Source organism: Solea solea, chromosome 1 (assembly GCF_958295425.1).
Source record: "Solea solea chromosome 1, fSolSol10.1, whole genome shotgun sequence".
Lineage (NCBI taxonomy): Eukaryota > Metazoa > Chordata > Actinopteri > Pleuronectiformes > Soleidae > Solea > Solea solea.
The window spans coordinates 27,067,860-27,087,859 of NC_081134.1; the positions used below are offsets into that span (position 1 = coordinate 27,067,860).

At 44.3% G+C, this 20,000-nt stretch overlaps 1 protein-coding gene across 7 annotated transcripts in view; it reads left to right on the top strand.

Annotated features, from left to right (window-relative positions):
* Nucleotides 1–20,000, top strand: part of LOC131464558 (receptor-type tyrosine-protein phosphatase mu-like) — an 83,094-nt gene that overhangs the window by 55,134 nt on the left and 7,960 nt on the right. For 4 of the 7 annotated variants that reach the window (XM_058637102.1, XM_058637121.1, XM_058637137.1 and 1 more), the window contains 8 exons: nt 3,509–3,627; nt 3,765–3,839; nt 9,570–9,596; nt 12,093–12,283; nt 17,369–17,456; nt 18,064–18,140; nt 18,752–18,788; nt 19,432–19,529. In XM_058637102.1, the coding sequence (XP_058493085.1) occupies nt 3,509–3,627; nt 3,765–3,839; nt 9,570–9,596; nt 12,093–12,283; nt 17,369–17,456; nt 18,064–18,140; nt 18,752–18,788; nt 19,432–19,529 (712 nt within the window). The remainder of the gene's footprint in view (nt 1–3,508; nt 3,628–3,764; nt 3,840–9,569; nt 9,597–12,092; nt 12,284–17,368; nt 17,457–18,063; nt 18,141–18,751; nt 18,789–19,431; nt 19,530–20,000) is intronic. The other 3 variants (XM_058637112.1, XM_058637129.1, XM_058637152.1) reach the window with 1 other exon arrangement.

A 20,000-nucleotide genomic window follows, 5' to 3' on the forward strand; every position in this document is an offset into this window, starting at 1 on the left:
TCGAGGCTCAGGTCACATGATCTGTTTAACAGTGTGTGTGTGTGTGTGTTACTGTGTGTGTGTGTTGCATTGTGTGTGTTACAGTGTGTGTGTCAGTGGGGAACCTTCAGGGCCTTCTACGCCCAAAAATAATTCTGGACCAAAAACCAAAAGATATGTCAGTCAATCAGTCATCATCTACCGCTTTATCCTCCACCAGAGGGTCGCGGGGGGTGCTGTGCCAATCTCAGCTACATCGGGCGATAAGCGGGGTACACCCTGGACAGTTCGCCAGTCCATCGCAGGGCCACACACAGATAGAGACAAACAATCATTCACTCTCACACTCACTCCTATGGTCAATTTAGAGTGTCCAATTTACCTAATCCCCACATTGCATGTTTTTGGACTGTGGGAGGAAGCCGGAGAACCCGGAGAGAACCCACGCACACATGGGGAGAACTTCTCGCTGCAAGGCGAGAGTGCTAACCACTACAGCCCCGTGTGGTCCCCAAAAGATATAAGTATTAAATAATATATAATGTATATGTATATATGTTAATATGTATTTATATTTTCTATATATATATTTCTATATGTTCTCTCATCTATGTTCTAAAGTTAAGTTTACTGTCAAGTTCCCATCAGCAATGAAAGGGTTACTGTCCTGAAACATGTTATCCAATCAGAATCGTCCGTTTCTATTAGGCCCGGTTAGCTAACTCATTCATTGGTTGGAGACGTGCACACAGTGTACCGGCAGCTGCACGGTAAAAACTGCACTTTGACTTCCGCAGGCTCAAGACTGAACTGACAGTCATGTACAAACATGGAGCCCATCAGACCTGCTGCACTTTCTGACACTTAATGAGCTGACTGAGAGCATGCCACAGCTGTATTTCTTCATCTGCCTGGTGCTGACCATCCATGGAGCGGTCTTACTTACTGTTTAGAATATCTCTAAAATAACTATATTTGAGTATGGTGGAAATTATGATTTATTATTATTATCATTATTATTATTATTATTATGATTATTATTATTATTTATTGGGAATTAAGTGTAATTAAGTGTAATTAAAAATGAACCTAATTTAGCTTCGGGGCTAAGATTTGTGTATTTTGGTGATTGATTCCTGTCTCACCTGTGAAAAGGGTGTGTCCAGGTCACGCTCCAGCAGAGAGAATGCCTTTATAAGGAAGGGAAAGGAGGGCTACAGAGCAAACGGTTTTCTGACCGCATTAAAACCCATCTAAATGTATTAGATCGCCCCTTTGTTCGTCGCATATATAGCAACGTTGCTTGGATTGTTTTTTTGTTTTTGTTTCTATGCAAAGTCAACCGGAGATCATTTAATAAATATCAAGATATCAAGATCAAACTCTCTTATCAAACTTAACAAAAAAAAATTTCGTTTTTTTTTATTCGCCCTATGTCCATTTTCTGTCCCTTTCCCTGTAGAGAATTAGGGAGGTTTAGTCAGTCAGTCAGTCATCATCTACCGCTTTATCCTCTACCAGAGGGTCACGGGGGGTGCTGTGCCAATCTCAGCTACATCGGGCGATAGGCGGGGTACACCCTGGACAGTTCGCCAGTCCATCGCAGGGCCACACACAGATAGAGACAAACAACCATTCACTCTCACACTCACTCCTATGGTCAATTTGGAGTGTCCAATTTACCTATCCCCACATTGCATGTTTTTGGACTGTGGGAGGAAGCCGGAGTACCCGGAGAGAACCCACGCACACACGGGGAGAACATGCAAACTCCATGCAGAAAGGCCCTTGTTCCAACCGGGGCTCGAACCCGGGTCTTCTCGCAGCAAGGCGAGAGTGCTAACCACTACACCACCGTGTGGCTCTGGGAGGTTTAGTGGAATCTATAAATGAAAATTGAGACTTTTTTGACATCGGTATTCATTGCGCCATTCGTAATTGCACATGGAGAGGTATTTGCACTTCATTGTACCTTAAAAAATAATCTTTGTATTACCAGCTTGTGCATTTAAATTGTTTTGTAGTTTGAGGATGCTCATGAATGTATTTGTCAGTGTGTGGTTTGTTGTGCACCATGATTTCATGGCGCTGTCCATGGTGATGAAATGAGCCTCGGTTCTGGTGTCAGCAGCCTCACGGGGTGACCTCATTTTATATTTCCAGATTTGGGTTATGTTTGCATTGAGTATGTTTATTTAATTTCAACTATGTAGCCTAAATGGTCTCCAGTTTTATGAAGTTAATGTTGAGAATGTATCTTGTTGCGGGGAATGTTATTGATGTTATGGTCTATTTGTTTACATCCTTGTCGTTAATTAAAGAATTGCAGTTTTTTAATGCGTTCAATTCATCGTACTGTTGCTTTTTTTCCGTGATGATTTATTTTCACGGCAATGATGGCTGAGATGAAGGCCCAGCTGTAGTGCTCACCGTTCACCACTGATGTGTGTGTTACTGTGTGTGTTACAGTGTGTGTGTGTGTGTTACTGTGTATGTGTGTGTGTGTTATAGTGTGTGTGTTACTGTGTATGTATGTGTGTGTTATTGTGTGTGTGTTACAGTGTATGTATGTGTGTGTTATTGTGTGTGTGTTACTGTGTGTGTTACAGTGTGTGCGTGTGTTACTGTGTGTGTATGTGTGTTACTGTGTGTGTATGTCTGTTACTGTGTGTGCGTGTGTGTTACAGTGTGTGTGTGTGTATTGTCTCTCCTTGTAACACTCATGTGATCAGACAGGGTTATTACAGCGGGCTAACACACACACACACGCACACATAGTAACACACACGCACACACACTGTAACACACACACACTAGAGAGAGAGTGGGTGTGTGGAGGGGGTCAAAGGTCATGTCTGCATGAACATGAACTACAGGAAATGAAAGTTTTATTTTTCAGAAGAAGAAAAATTGGAGAAAGTGATTCTGCTGTGTGTGTGTGTGTGTGCGCCCGTGTGTGTGTGCGCGAGTGTGTGTGTGTGTGAAGAAGAAGCGCTGCAGGTTTTTCTTTGACTGAAACACAGCAGAAGAAAAGGAGACATGAGGGGGAGGAGGGCAGCGCTCTGCCTCAGGGCGCTTTCACCGTCCTCCATCTTAACTCAGACACACACACACACACAAAAATACTTTTAAGTTTAAAAGCATGTTGTTTTCATAGTTATTTATATATTTCATTATTTGTTTTCCTTTTACATTTTCAGGTCAGGGTTAAACCTGCTCGTGTGTGTGTGTGTGTGTGTGTGTGTGAGAGTGTGTACAATCGTACAAATGGATGTTTTTATTCAAACACTCAGTCTTTCAAATGGACTCAGTGTTTTTCTGAGTCTTTGTGCAGTGGAACAGATTCTCCCTGGTCCTGGTCCTGGTCCTGGTCCTGGTCCTGATCCCGATCCCGATCCCGATCCCCTGACCCTGACCCTGACCCTGGTCCTGGTCCTGATCCTGATCCTGATCCTGATCCTGATTCTGATCCTGGTCCTGTTCCTGGTCCTGTTCCTGGTCCTGACTCTGTGATGTTTTATCTTCACAGGAAGTTGGCAAAGAAGAGGAAGGAAACTTTGAGCTCCAGACAGGAAATGACTCTGATGGTCAACAGTTCCCAACACACAACCATGGTGGACACACACTCACACACACTGAACGGACACTGTGAGTTCACACACACACACACACACAAACACTTTTATCACAGAGTGACTGACACATGATGGGCTCTCCTCCTCCCCTTTATTTGATAAAAGTAAACAAACAAACAGTAAACAGCTGATGTGTCTCTGTCTCTGCAGCTGTTTCATCTCCATCCTCCTTCACTCTGAAGACAAACACCATTAGCACCACAGTCCCTAACTCCTACTACCCAGGTAACACACACACACACAAACATACACACACACACACACACACACACACACACACACACACACAGACCTCACCTCTGCAGGTGTCTTCCATCCTGATCCTAGACCTCCAGTCCAACCTCGGTACAGATGTTCCTGAACACTATTCCAGCCACTTGGTTGTGACGTTCCATGCCTTCCCAGCCAGCATCTTACACCCTGCTGTGATGAGCTGAACTGTCTCAGGTGCATCTTTACACTGTCTGACAGGACCCAAGGTACTGTACCTTGGGTCCTGGTGTGGTAGACCCATCCTATGTTGATCTGGGGCTTAGGTCCTGCTCCTGTGCAGCTATCATCAGCACGTCTGTGCTGTCTTTCAGCTTCAGCCAGCTTTCTCCAGCCATCGGTATGTTTTACTGATATCAGTCTCCTCTTCAATTTGACAATGGAACATCCCGTGCAGGGGCTGCTTCTTCTTCTTCTTCTTCTTCACGTGTATTGTGTGTTAGTTGTTTTGTAGTTTAGTGTTTAGTGTGTTTCCGTGTTTTCACGGCAGGGTTGGCGTCTGCTGAGATGCTGTCCCTGTCCCTGAAGCACGGAGTGCGCATCGTTCCTCCGTCCACTGTGACGGTGGAACAGGTGTTGTTGGCGGTGGGAGATGAAGTGGGACACGGGAACATCAGCTACGCTTCCCGCATGAACAAAGCGGTGGTCGTGTTTTTAAAACAAGAAAGCGGCAAGCAGCAGAGCTGCTCTGCCTGCGGTGGCCGCGTTGCGGGTTGCGCCTGAGGAGCCTGCTGGTTCCGCGGCTACGGTGCGGGTTGCGCCTGAGGGGCCTGCTGGTTTAGCGCCTGAGGTTCTGTTCTGGACTGTGTGAGAGCAGGACAGGAGGTGGCGTTGGCTGCTGAGAGTCAGAAAGTTGAGCTGGCCAAAGATGATTCAAGCATTAACAGTGTAGATATGGACTGTGACTCGGATTGTGTTTCTGTGACTGATAGTATAACTGATGGTGCTGAATTATACTCTCTAAATGAGATTAATCTTTTTTTAGATGATACCTTCGGTAAGTTAGCTAGTGTGTTTGAATATTTTCCTGATGAAAAAAAATTCATTGAAACAGTACACACTCTACAAAGAGTCGTTGGTCTTGACCGACTTGATGAACGGAAACACTTCAGTTTAAAGAGGTACATTACTACAGTTAGAAATGAGTTAGGCATAACTGTACGGGAAAGAGCGAAAAAAATGAAAGTCTGAAGAAATAGAACAATGACCATACAACACTGGGTGGTTCATCTTTGTCTGTTTTTTTGTCATCTTGGTGTCCACACTCTCACTCTCTTCTATGCACGGTTTAAAGGTGGCCTCTTTAAACATCAATGGGAGTAGAAACGTACAGAGGAGAGCTTTAATTGCTGAGGTAGCTAGACAGAAAAAACTAGATGTAATTTTCCTTCAAGAAACACACAGTGATAGTGTGAATGAGACAGACTGGAACTTATGGTGGGGGGGACAGATCGTGCTCAGTCACGGCTCTAATATCAGCGCAGGAGACGCTGTTCTATTCTCTCCATCAGTAAATGTAAACGTTTTAAATAGCACAGAGGTTTTAAAGGGGAGGATCCTCTCAGTAAAGGCAGAAATTCATGGTTCCTGTTTTACTCTTATAAATGTTTATGCTCCAAACAAAGGCCCAGAGTGCTCAGTTGTTTTTAACATTTTAAAAGATCATTTAAGGCTGTGTGGTCAGGGGCAGTGTGTGGTTATGGGGGGGGACTGGAACTGCTGCACAGATCCTGTAGACAGGACTGGTCAGGAGCTGCACCCTCAGTGGCACAGAGGAAGCAGATTGTGTGTCTCCAACTACCTGATGGGAAACTAACATCCGATCAGACTGAGATAAAGAGACAAGTGGTGAACTTTTATACTGAACTGTTTGAGGACGAAGGCTGTGATGGGGATGCGAGTGCAGCTTTAACTCTGGACCTTCCACAGCTGAGTCCAGAGGAGCGCTGTACCCTGGGCTCAGACATCACCATAGATGAACTAACCACTGCTATGTCTCAAATGGCTACGGGAAAAACCCCGGGAATCGATGGATTACCTGTAGACTTTTTTTAAAACTTCTGGACTGAGCTTGGGCTGGACCTGCTGGACGTTTTTAAAGAGTATTTTTCATAAAGGCACCTAAGAAGGGTGATCTGACATCATTGAAAAACTGGAGACCAGTCGCTCTACTGTGCACGTACTACAACATTTTATCCAAGTTTTTATCAAACAGACTGAAAGTTTTATTAATCTGTTAATTCAGGCGCATCAGTTCTACTGTGTCCCTGAAAGGTCCATGGTAGACAACTTGTTTTTACTGAGAGACTGTATGGATGTATGCAACATGTATGGAATGAATGTTGGTGTCATCTCCATAGACCAGGAGAAAGCATTTGATCGTGTTGACCACTCTTTTTTATTTGACACACTAAGAGCCTTTGGTGTTGGGGAGAACTTTCTCTTATGGGTGAAATTGTTGTACAGCGGGGCATGTTGTGTGATAAAGGTGGGTGGGGGTCTTAGTAGCCCAATCCCAGTAAAGAGGGGGATCAGGCAGGGCTGCCCCATTTCAGGCCAGCTCTAAAGTATGGCCATTGAACCTCTCTTACATAGACTGAGGTCCCGGTTGAGGGGGCTCTCTCTACCAGGGCTGACTGACCGCTCCTCTGTGGTGATATCGGCATATGCCGATGACCTTAATGTCTTTGTGAGGGACCAAGGCGATGTGAGAGAGCTACAAGCGGCCCTGGCTCTGTATGGGAGAGCCTCCTCGGCTAGGGTAAACTGGGGGAAAAGTGGAGCTTGTCTGGTGGGGCGGTGGAGTTCAGAACTCCCCCCTGTTCTTCCAGGGAATCTCATTTGGGGAACTCAAGGACTCAAGACACTGGGGGTGTTTCTAGGCAACAAGGACACAGAAAAAAAGAACAGGGAGGGAGTGCTGGTAAAGATTGAAGCCAAGTTGTCTAAGTGGAAATGGCTGCTCCCCCAGCTGTCCTACAGGGGAAGAGTCCTCATTGTCAACAACCTGGTTGCCTCTGCATTGTGGCACAGGTTGCAAGTCCTAGTCCCACCATCGGGTCTGATAGAACAATTGCAAAGACTGCTGTTGGACTTCTTTTGGTCGGGTCGTCACTGGCTGCGGGCTGCTGTCCTGTATCTCCCTATGGCAGAGGGAGGGCAGGGCCTTATTGACATCAAGGCCAGGATAGCTGCCTTCACACTACAGACTGCTCAGACGCTGCTGTCCAACTGCTCTATCTGTTGAAAAGTACCTGCCCAACTCATCCTACAGAAGGGCGGACGTCTTGACCTAGACAAACAGTTGTTCCTGCTAGACTCTCATCGTGGTCTCACTGACGTCACTACATTTTATTGGTCAGTGTTAGAAGCCTGGAGGACTCTGGGCATCAGCCGCCCTCCCACCACTAAGCCTGGACTGTGGGTATTTGAGGAGCCACTGTTCAATAACACTTTCCTTTTCAGTGTGGTGCTTGCTTCTGCCAGTGTGAGAGACCGTTTTATCAAGGCTGGCATAATCAAATTGGGACAACTCTTGGAGATACCACCCAGGGCACTCACTGAGAAGGTCAACATAAGGTCCTTTAGACTGGTAGGGAAGGCCATCGAGGAGGTGCTGCTATCCCTGTCGGTTCCACTACAGGCGTTTGTACAGGATGGAGCCCACATTGACCAGTGGAGCAAGGGCGCAGAGTACGTGTTCCCACCCATCACGGTCACACCTGCTGTTGGGGATTGGAGAGAAAAAAGTGGTCTCTTTCTTTCCATGAGGACACCAGTCATGGGAGCTTTCCACACCTGTGGGAAAAAACAACTCTACCTAAGCTGTGTAAAGGTGCTGAACTTTGGCTCTCTGTCCGACCTCAAAGAGACAAAATGGACTGAGGTCTTTGGCAAGGATGCTTCCCCTAGAGGGTCTTGGCGGCTCCTGTATAAGCCTCCTGTTGAAAAACGGATGGCTGACCTCCAGTGGAGGATTATACATGGAATTATAGCTACAAACAGATACAGAGCTCGCCTGGATCCCAGCACTGGGGAGGGGTGTCCTTCTTGTTGGAGGACGGAAACAGTAGAGCACTTGGTGATTTCATGTCCTCGTCTCACAGATCTATTTAAAAGCCTCTGGGGGAGGCTTTTTCTGCCTCACTTTTTGTTTTAGACTAAAGTACACTGTGAAAAAAAGACAAACAATGGTGCTCATCAATTTTTTGCTGGCCACTGCAAAAAAAAAGCCGAAAAAGCCAGGTGTCCGGTGTGGGCTGGACTGAGCCGGTGCTCTATCTGAAGGCACTGGTCTCTGCCAGGCTCAGGATAGAGCATGCATTTTACAAACTGACATGAATCTGGAGTTTTTTAAGGCTGTGTGGGGCATCAAACAGGTCCTGTGCTCAGTGGGTGAGGATGGCGCACTACAGGTCAATTTTTAGTTTTGAGTGAGTGAGTGAGTAAGTGAGTGAATGAATTGATTAATGTTGATTAATTGTGAAAAAAAAAAAGAAGGTTCGAAATTAAAGTTTTCTAAAAAGTCAAAAAAGTCTTCTTCTTCTTCTTCTTCTACTTCTTCTTTCATGTTTGCTGCTCTGGCTCCTCCTCTCTGCTGTGAGGCATTAGCAGGTCATTGGAGGCCATCTTCCTGGTGTCTTCTTGGATGTTGGTTGTTTGATCCTGGACAGTGGCTTTGACACTCACTTATGCTCAGCCTCCTTCCTTCTGCTCAGTGTACAACCTCAGTGTGCTGGACTTAGGGTGGAACCCTCCATGCATGGGGAGGACCTTCCTTGCCATGATATCAGTGGCATCTATTTCTTCCTTTGGTCAGACAACCATGACGGCAGAGTATCTAATTACTGAGCGTATTGATGGCTTGGATCTTGTCCCGACCTTTCAGCTGACTCTTGAGGACCTGTCTTACTGGTTGTGGCCGTTGTTCTTTGTGGCCTCTTCATGGTTCCCATTTGCCATTTACTATCGCCTTCAAGTAGTTCTCCTCCCTCAGTTCTGATCATATTCATGTCTGAATGCCATCCTAATAGTGAGATGGATCAGTGAGTCAATGTCTGGCTCGCTCTTGGCTTACAGCTTGAGATGATCCATGCGGAACAGGTGGCTAATTGTTGTCCCACTTTGGAATCGGTATCTGAAGCCAGTCTTTGTGATGGTCTGGCTGAGGGGGTTCAGGTCTATGCAGAACATCTCCTTGCTATTATCCACAGTTGATGCTCACTTGTGCAATGGGCTTTGTTGGCCTCTAGAGTCGCCTCCCCCACAGTGGGTGTGGCTCATGTCAGGGTCTGGAATCTTTACTGGGTCTTATCCTGGGATGTTGCTGTGGTCTGCTCTCAGATCCACCCTCATGTTTTTGTGACTTTTAAAATCGTCAAACTCAAATGATTGTAACTGAAGTTTGATGATATTTCATATTCAAATCGTAAATGAGTTTCAAATAAAAACATGAATTTAAGCTGTTTACATTGTGTTTTCTAAACTAAACCAAACACAGATTAACAGATTAAACACAAACTCAGGAGGTGGAGCTGAACCTTTCCTTCTTTTCTTTGTCCTGTCTGTCTGTCTGTCCTCTTCCTGTCTATCTGTCTGTCCACTTCCTGTCTGTCTGTCCTCTTCCTGTCTGTCTGTCTGTCTGTCCTCTTCCTGTCTTTTGCTGCTGATGTGTCTTGGTCAAAGATCCCTTCGTACCGACGGCCATTTTGGGTGAGACACTTTTCTTCTTCTCCTCTGTAGGAAAGAAAATCTTAGCTGCTCACACAGACAGGAAGTGAACAGACAGACAGACAGGAAGTGGACAGACAAGTAGAGGGACATAGATGAGGATGGAGAGAATGAGAAGAGAGAGAGAGAGTGATATTCCTGCTCATTCATCTTGTTTGCTTCTTGTTCAACTGTTTTTGGTTCTTTTAGGTTTTTTATTCATTCTCATGAATTAACTTTTTAAAAAATGTTTGTATTTTAGCAAAATTTATTTTTTAATTCTTTAATAATTTTTTGGTCAAACTTTTATATTTAAATAAATAAATCGTTTTCAGATTTTGTTATTTTTGATCACTTATTTGTTGTGGTTTTCTGAAAACGATGGTGGCTTCACTCATTCACACATTCACAACATTCCTGCGTGTCGTGTTGACGTCACGTCTGTCTGTGACCTCCGACCTCTGCATGGACACACCCACGTGGACGGGGGGAGGAGACTATGACGAGATGAAAGGATTTGATTTAGTTATCATTAAAAGAATCATAAATAATTATAAAACATCATTCATTCATTCATTTGTTTTCAAACATTTGAAAATTTAAATAAATGTATACGTTTTTGATTAGTTTTATTCATTATGTAGGTTTTTTTAATCTTAAATATGCTAAACATGCTAATAAAGCTAAACAAGCTAAACACACAAACATGCTAATTATGCTTAAAAAAGCTAATTACATGACAAATCCTAAACAAGCTAGTATGTATGCTAAATATAATAAAAGGCTACACATGTTTTAAGAACTTAGCTTAGCTTTAACTGAACAAACACATCAACACAGGCTAAATTCTGGGTTTAGCCTTAACACTAAACCCAGATGCTAGCTATGCTGCTAGGCTAATTTAATGTTGACAGGGAACTCTCTCCTCAGGCTTCAGTTCAGTAGTTAGCCAGGTTAGCTTAGGGTTAGTTGCTGCTAGCTCCTATCATCTAAAAATAACATTAGCAAAAGCTATGTTTCAGTATAATTCATGCTAGCTCTGTGTTAGCAGTTGGTTAGGTAGGCTTAAGCTAAATCTGTTGCTTATATCCTGTCTCCTCTCTTCTTCTTCTTCCTCCTCCTCTTCTTCTTCTACTTCCTGTCTCTTATCTTCTCTGTGTAAAGTGCCCATAAATGGTAAGTGGTTGTATTCTGGGCTAAAGGGGTGGATTCATGTCGGGGAGGGCGGGGTTCACTGCTGTGTTAGCGTGGCCCCATTTTTACCCCTCTGTGAAAGTGAGACATCAAAATCCCCTGATTCGTCCTACCATTTCACCATTATCCAGTCAGGTTCCTGCTCCACCCACCTCGCTCTCTCTGATTGGTTTTCAAGTTTGTGGTTGTTGTTTTGTTGTCTCGTCCAATCACACGCCACCACATCATCACGTCACTCATTGATTGGTTGGCTGTTTGAGTTAGAGAGCCTCTGATTGGTCAGTCAGCCAATAAGAGCTTAGCTAGTGTTAGCCAGCGTAGCTGAGAGTGTCGTCGACCTGTTGACCCTGAACTCTGACCTCTGATCTTTTCACACTGCAGGACCATGACCACACAAGGTCTCACATTCTGCTGGATCTGGGTCCAGATCTAGATCTGGGTCTGGGTCTGGATCTGGATCTGGACCAGTTCTCTATGTTAATCAGATTATTGATTATTGATTTGTGAAAGACAGTTTCAGCCTCAGTGTGAAAAGAATAAAGTGCCAATCATCATCCTCTGTCCAGTCATGTGATCTGACATCACGTGACGCTTGTGCCATTTGTGTGTGTTGTTGTGGTAACATGGTTGCCATGGATACAAACCAGAGCTTATTATTATTGTGTCAAATATCTTAATCAGTGAAATCCTGACCTCTGGGTAGACGACTTGACCTTTGACACTTTTTCACCTGCTAACATAAATGTTAAACATGCTTTAGAAAAAATGGTGAACATGCTAACAAATATGCTAAACATGCTAATAAATACGCTAGCCATGCTAACAGATATGCTAAAAATACTAAAATATATGCTAAACATATTAAAAAATATGGTAAACTTGCTAACATATATGCTAAGCAGGCTAACATATATGTTAAACAAGCTGATATGCTAAACATGCTAATAAATATGCTAAACATGCTAATAAATATGCCAAACATGTTTACAAATATGTTAAACAACTAAGCATGTTATCAGTGATGCTAAATGTGTAACACATATGCTAAACACACATATGCTAAAAATGTGAACAGGCTAATGCTAAACGTGCTAACCAAGCTAGTGATCAGTGTCTGTCCAGCTGTGAAAAACCCTGAACCTGATTTGATGATTGATTATTGACTGGACTTGGACTGTGACCAGGGTCAGCCATGTTGACACGTCATGTGATCACATTCATCACACCTTCATCACACACACATCTGACTGTGCAGCGACAGACACACACACAGACTGATCTGTGGACTCCTCCCCCTCCGTCCAGACGACAGTCACATGATGACCAGTGAGACCAGTAGCCTCGTCCAGTCTCACTACAAGCAGAGGGAGGCGGAGCGAGAGGCGGTGCCTTATCAGACGGGTCAGCTGCACCCGGCCATCAGAGTCGCTGACCTCCTGCAGCACATCACACAGATGAAGTGTGCTGAGGGTTACGGCTTCAAGGAGGAGTACGAGGTGAGGACACACACAGACACACACAGAGACACGCACACACACACAGACAGAGACACGCACACAGAGACACAGACACACACACAGAGACACAGACACACACACAGAGACACAGACGCACACAGAGATACACTCAATACTCAAGTAAGCAAGTATGTATGTATTGTTCTGCTGTTTGAATGGTGGCTGGCGCCAAGTGCTGCAGCCTCATTACCGCCACCTACGATGTTGATAAATAGGAAACATATGAAATACTTTTAATAAATGCATATATATGTTGTTATTATTTTTACATTTTAAATATTTAACTTCAGTTATTTATTTATTTCTATTAAAATATACAATACAAATAATACAATGTGGAAAATAGATATATTACAGCATTGTAGAGTAGTATTTGCATATATATATATATATATGACGTGTACAAATATATACTACTCTACATATCTAATATTTACATATTATATTTAAATACAGATACAATGACCGTGTGACTTTAATATAAATCTAAAATTCCAGGTTAAAATAAAAGAAACATTAATAATATACAAACTTTCAAACTGTCAGGTCAAAACGTTTCCATTAAAAACAAAATAACACGTCAACAACAAATCTATGGATCACACCAAGCATCTAATGACAGCGAAGTCTGAGCCAGCCGATCATTTCATCCGGACAGGCCGAGGTAACGCTGCTCTGTGCCGGCCACAGTGAGCACCGAGCGTCCGCAGAGGCGGAGCTGATCACCTCCGACAAACGTCGCTGCCAAACTACAAATACGTCAGATCTTAATACACAAACCACATGTTTAAATTCTAAATGACTAATTTCTCGCCTCAAATGATGTTAAAACTTTGTTCCAGGACACAGAAAAATATTTATTTCAGATTTATATTTCTATTATCTGCTACTATGCTCCGCCGAAATGTATTCTGGGATACATGGCCATCCCAAGTACGCTTAAGTCACCTCCGATGCATACTTGGTAAAAATGGGCGGAGCGAGAACACTTCCGGGTTTGAGAACCGTCCTCGCTGTTCGCTTACGTTTTCACGTCATCAGTAGGGTTCAAGTACGGGAGTACGCAAGTACGCACAAGTACACACAAGTATGGATATTGAGAAACGGCCATAGACACACAGACAGAGACACACATAGACAGAGACACACAGGTACGTCTTTGGGGGCGGAGCCACAGAACAGCACTGAAACGTTTGTTAAAGAGGCCATAGCATGGTCCTATCTCACTTCTATGTGAGATATGGAGATGTACTTACTAACATGAAGCAGTTTTTATGGTCAAAAACACCCAGGCCTGTTTCAGACCAAAACCACACCCACAGAACACGGACTGTCTTGTGATTGGCCAGTTACCTGGAAGTGACGTCATTGGCACATCAGCTCTCAGACATGCAGCTCCTCCTCTGGAAAGGCGGATGCACCGCTAGCAATGATCAAAACATTGAGTAATGTCGTCCTCACGACCCCTCATCGTATTTTGATCTGGAGTCTGACCCAGAGTCAGAAGACACTGTGACAAGTGAAAGACTGCTGCAGGACGCCTGTAGCTTGGATAACGTTGTGGTTACCGAGATGATAAACACACATGCGTGCAAATGACCGTGTAGCTTAGCCTGTAGCCGGCTATCGCTAATGCTAAACGACAGAACAAGCACACAAAGACAGTTTTACGTAAAATTGTAATATACGTTTTGTACTTCCTTTAGGTGAAGTTTGGTGCTGTGTCCTGCGTTATATTGCAGGACACAATATATGGTAAAAAAACAAAATAATATATGTATATATGTATATATGTGCACACAAAATACTACTTTGTGGCCATGAAATAAGTATACCGTGCGGACGTTATTATTTTTTTTACCATGTCATGTCCTGGGTTCCGTACAACCGATAAGCTCAGCAGCTACAACAAGAGTAGTTCTTGTCACTGGATGTGCCCGGACTCTAGTGCCCGGACTAGGAGGCGCTGCTGTTTAGAGGAATGGTGAAATTCACCAGTGACGTTATTAGTCAACGGAAGTGCCTTGCTGCTTCGTAGAGCTCAGGAAAACAATCAAACCCTGCACTCTCACCCTGGATTTCCACTGGACGCGGAACGGCCGCGGAACGGCCGCGGCGTGGTTCTGCTTCGTCCTCTCCCAAACGTCAATCCCCACCGTGCGCGTTACGGCAGCGGCGCGGAGCCTTTGGAGCCAGTGGTATTCACGGAAGATCGCGCGATAATCTCGAACGGACGCGAGATCCCGCGATAGACTGTGTGTATAAAGGAAACAACAACAACACAGCTTCTTTCATTTCTCCACTTCCATAATCAGTCTCTCGTCGTCCATTGTCTCCGAGACCCTCGGATCAAATGACTGTTGACCTGGGAGCACCGGTTATGACGTAACGTTGAGGTGAAGTTGTGACCTGCGTATTGTGTTTTATTTTGAAAGGGGGGCGGAAGTGTTTTACTTTGATACTGTGTCGGACTTCCTGTCTTGTGCGATCTGCTTCGTTGAAATTTACGAGGTTCAGCAGCGGCAACGGAAAAAATAGAACTGATTCCTATCGATAGCGCTGCGGCGCGGCGAGCCGCTTCTGGGCCGCTGCTGATCCGCGCCGCAGCACGGCCGGTGGGAATGCTCACATTGATTAGAATGGAAGCGATTTGCAACGGCTGCCGTTCCGCGGCCGTTCCGCGGCCTTTCCGCGTCCAGTGGAAATCCAGGGTCAGCAGTGGCTGAACTGATTGTTCTGGACTTTTAGGGCTTCATAGACGTGTTAATTGGCACTTCCGGACTATGGCCTCTTTAACAAACAAGAGACAGTTTCAGCCAATCACGAGGCTCCAGCTGCAGATAGGAAGTAGCTCAGCTGTTGTTTGAGGTGTTTTGTCCAAACGTCCTTCACAAGGGCAAACATTAAAAACTCATGATCCTTCCCATCATGATACAACCTGTCAATCAACCTGTCATTGATTGACTGATGTAGTGGTGAGTGTGTGTGTGCGTCCGTGAGTGCGTGTGTGTGTGTGTTTGTGTGTGTGTGTGTGTGTGTGTGTGTGAGTGTGAGTGAAATCCACATTCACCCATTCTCATCACGACAAACTTACTAATGGATGTTACTTACCTGAGCTCACACACGCACGCGCACACACGCGCACACACACTCTCTCACACACACACACACACACACACACACACTCTTTCCCTGTTTTGACCCATTAGCTTGAGGGAAGATCTATAATGTATCTGTATGTGTGTGTGTGTGTGTGTGTGTGTGTGTATGTGCTTGCAGGCTGCCCTCAGGGCTAATCCATTATACATACTGAGCAAACACACACACACACATTAGTCTTACTGTACTTATGGGGACACTATTTCAAAACCCTGACACCGAGTCTCATCGCGCACACACACACACACGGTCAGAGGAAGCAGCTGTCGGCGTTTGATGATGTTTAACGTGATCAATGTTATTTTCCTTCTTGCTTCTCCTTTAAATGTAATGTGATTGGACAGCTCAATGAGGTAAGACGTCCCACACACACACAAACACACCTCCATGTGTCGTGTCCCTCAGGTCTTGTTTAGACTTCATTATAAACATATGTAATCAGCTGATCAGTGTGTGTCCACATTAGACGTCTACAGTTACAGGCGCATGTCTTCCACTGTGTCCTCTCTGGACGTTGTTGTTGTCTTTGTCATCACATTGTGACTGACTGCATGTGTCATGATGTCAACACAGGGGATTTTATTCTGAAAAACAACAGGACAGTTCATGTATCTGTGTGGACATGTGTCCCTCACAGAATAAGACACTTTAAAGTCTGATCTGAGGGACAGAGACATTCACTGTTTCCATGACGACACATGAAATACAAAATCATCAAACTAGACATGGGACCTCTGACCTTTCACCTTTTCACACTGTTGGTCAGAGACAGGAAGTATTATCATCACACACACACATGCATGCACACACACACTCTCACACACACACACTGACACTCAGACAAGCACACACACACACACTCGCACGCACGCACACACGGTACCATTTTAATGAGCGACACAGGAAATTGACGTGGATAAAAAGACAGAGAGGTGTGAGACACATTGTTATGTTTTCTCTGAACTGTCTCTTGTTTGGTTTCATGTCTGCTGCGTCCATGAGGGGTGATGTTAGTGTGAGACTTGTTAGTCTAAGACATCTTAGAATGAGACGTGTTAGTCTGAGACATGTAAGTGTGAGACATGTTAGTCTGAGACATGTTAATCTGAGACATGTTAGTCTGAGACATGTTAGTGTGAGGCATGTTAGTCTGTGACATGTTAGTGTGAGACATGTTAGTCTGAGACATGTTAGTCTGAGACATATTAGTATGAGACATGTCAGTGTGAGACATGTTAGTGTGAGACATCTTGGTCTAAGACATCTTAGTGTGAGACGTGTTAGTCTGAGACATGTTAGTGTGAGACATGTTAGTCTGAGACTTGTTAGTGTGAGACATGTTAGTCTGAGACATGTTAATGTGAGACATATTAGTCTGAGACATATTAGTCTGAGATGTGTTAGTGTGAGACATGTTAGTCTGAGACATGTTAGTGTGAGGCATGTTAGTCTGTGACATGTTAGTGTGAGACATGTTAGTCTGAGACATATTAGTCTGAGACGTGTTAGTGTGAGACATGTTAGTCAAAGACATCTTAGTGTGAGACGTGTTAGTCTGAGACATGTTAGTGTGAGACATGTTAGTCTGAGACATGTTAGTCTGTGACATATTAGTCTGAGACGTGTTAGTGTGAGACATGTTAGTCTAAGACATCTTAGTGTGAGACACGTTAGTCTGAGACATGTTAGTGTGAGACGTGCTAGTCTAAGACATGTTAGCTCGAGACGTGCTAGTCTAAGACATGTTAGCTCGAGACGTGTTAGTCTGAGACGTGTGTGTGTGTGTGTGTGTGTGTGTGTGTGTGTGTGTGTGTGTGTGTGAGACGTGTTTGTGTGTGTGTGTGTGTGTGTGTGTGTATGTGAGTCATTACTCATGAAGACACTCTGTCTCTTTGTGTCTTTCAGAGTTTTTTCGAGGGACAGTCGGCTCCATGGGATTCAGCTAAAAAGGACGAAAACCGTATGAAGAATCGCTACGGCAACATCATCGCTTGTATGTACCTGTGTGTGTGTGTGTGTGTTCTGTTGAATGACCATCAGGGGGTGACTGTAACATGTCAATGATGGTTCCATTTGCAGTCAGATAAACCAGCTTTAGGGCGGGGCTATGCTGTAATTGACAGCGACAGTCAGGCTCTGCTCTCCCAAATATGGTTACTTCACAGTGATGTCACAGTGGGCGGAGACCTGGACTGAGATTTTTTTCCATCTATCGTGGTGCATGATGAAATGCATCCTGGGTAATGAATGGGTTGTCTGACCCGTTGCTATGACGACAGAAATCAACGTGTTTTCATGGAGACAGAAGCCGTGTCTTAGTTCAGGCCCTGCCCCCTTTGAGCAGCCAAGCCTGCAGTTGATTTCCCTGACAGACTTTGTCAGGTAACGTGGGAGGAGGAGGAGCCTTCAGAGACAGGGTGAAGGAGGCGGAGCCTGAACTGAGACACAGTTTATCTTCTTAATGAATAATATATGAATGTTTGGATTATTAACGTCAATTAATTATTTATTAATCAGTTATTAAATCACTGCATCATGTATTCATCAGGAACTAACTGTGTGTTTGTGTGTGTGTGTGTGTGTGTGTGTGTGTGTGTTAGACGACCACTCTCGTGTGCGTCTGCAGCCTCAGGATGGAGAGAGCGGCTCTGACTACATTAATGCTAACTATGTGGATGTGAGTAACACACACACACTCTCACACACACACAGGCACACACACACACACGCACTCTCTCTCACACACACACACTCTCTCTCACACACACACACACTCTCTCTCTCTCTCTCTCTCTCTCTCTCTCACACACACACACTCTCTCTCTCAAAACACAGACTTTTATTCTCAAGGGACATGTCTAAACACAGACTTTTATTCTGAAGGGGCATGTCTAAACACAGAGTTTTATTCTGAAGGGACGTGTCTAAACACAGACTTTTATTCTGAAGAAGCGTGTCTAAACACAGACTTTTATTCTGAAGGGACGTGTCTAAACAGACTTTTTTATTCTGAAGGAACGTGTCTAAACACAGACTTTTATTCTGAAGGGACCTGTCTATACAAAGACTTTTATTCTGAAGGGATGCGTCTGTGCAGCTGCTCAGTACAACAGCCAGTAGGAGGCGCCCTCTGTCTCTAAACTTCTCTGTGATTGTTCAGAGGAGGAGCAGAAATCCAGTTCCATCACAGATCAGCTGATTAACCTGAAAACACAAATAAACACACAAACAAACAACATGAGCTTCATGATGGACATAAAAATAAAATATTGTTGTTTCTGTTGTCAGGGTTACCACAGACCCAATCACTACATCGCCACGCAAGGTAAGACACATGAGCACACACACACACTGATGCATATCTTTATTCAGAACCTCATAGAGAAAGGGAGTGTTTTTATGTTTGCTCCTCTGTCACTGTGACACAGTGATGGTTAACCGTGTGACCCTGGTTCTCTGAAAACAGGAAGTGATGTCAGTGAATTTGGCTGCTGTGAAATCACTCACCTTCCTCCATCAGACCCACGGCTCACACTTTTTGCTGTTTACTAAATCAAGCAGACTGTGTGTATGTGTGTGTGTGAGTGAGAGAGAGAGAGAGTGTGTGAGTGAGAGAGAGAGAGAGAGAGCGAGAGAGAGAGAGAGAGAGAGAGAGAGTGTGTATGTGTGTGATTGCTGCTGTAAAAACACTTGAGGACAGGAATGGATTAGCATGAACTAATTAGCTCGTCAAAACACAGACTGTCAACAGTGATTAAAAAAGTGAGAGTGTGTGTGTGTGTGTGTGTGTGTCAGAGTGTATACGTGCGCTTCATTTAAATTAATTAACAGAGTCATTATAATTCATGTACAGCTCTGGTGTTGCCTGCTGTCTAATACAAAGTTTACTCTGTGTGTGTTTGTGTGTGTGTGTGGTTGTGTGTGTGTGTGTGTGGGGGGGGTTCTGTGGTTGTGTGTGTGTACTTCAGGTCCCATGCAGGAGACGGTGTATGACTTTTGGCGAATGATTTGGCAGGAGAACACCGCTGCCATTGTCATGGTGACCAACCTGGTGGAGGTGGGGCGGGTACGTGTCTCATCTCACACACACACACACACACACACACACACACACAGATTGTTGTGACCATCTGGTTGTTGGTTCCTCTCTGATGAAGTTTGGGACTTCATTTCCCAGAATGCGTCTCTCCTGTGTCTGATGTCTTCGTTTATCATTTTGTTGTTGAAGTTAATTCCTGAGATTCAAGATTCATACGAGAGTGACTCAGTGTCTATCACATGTAAACAAATATATCACATACACACAAACATGATGCAGTCTGAAAAACATGACTCAGCATTTATACCATGTAAGTAAACATGACTCAGTATATATAGACTAATACAGTGCATATGAACACTGAACACAGTCACGAGGAAAACATGACTCGACGCAAGGAAAACATGACTCGACGCAAGGAAAACATGACTCGACGCAACGAAAACATGACTCGTCGCAAGGAAAACATTACTCGACGCAAGTAAAACATGACTCGAC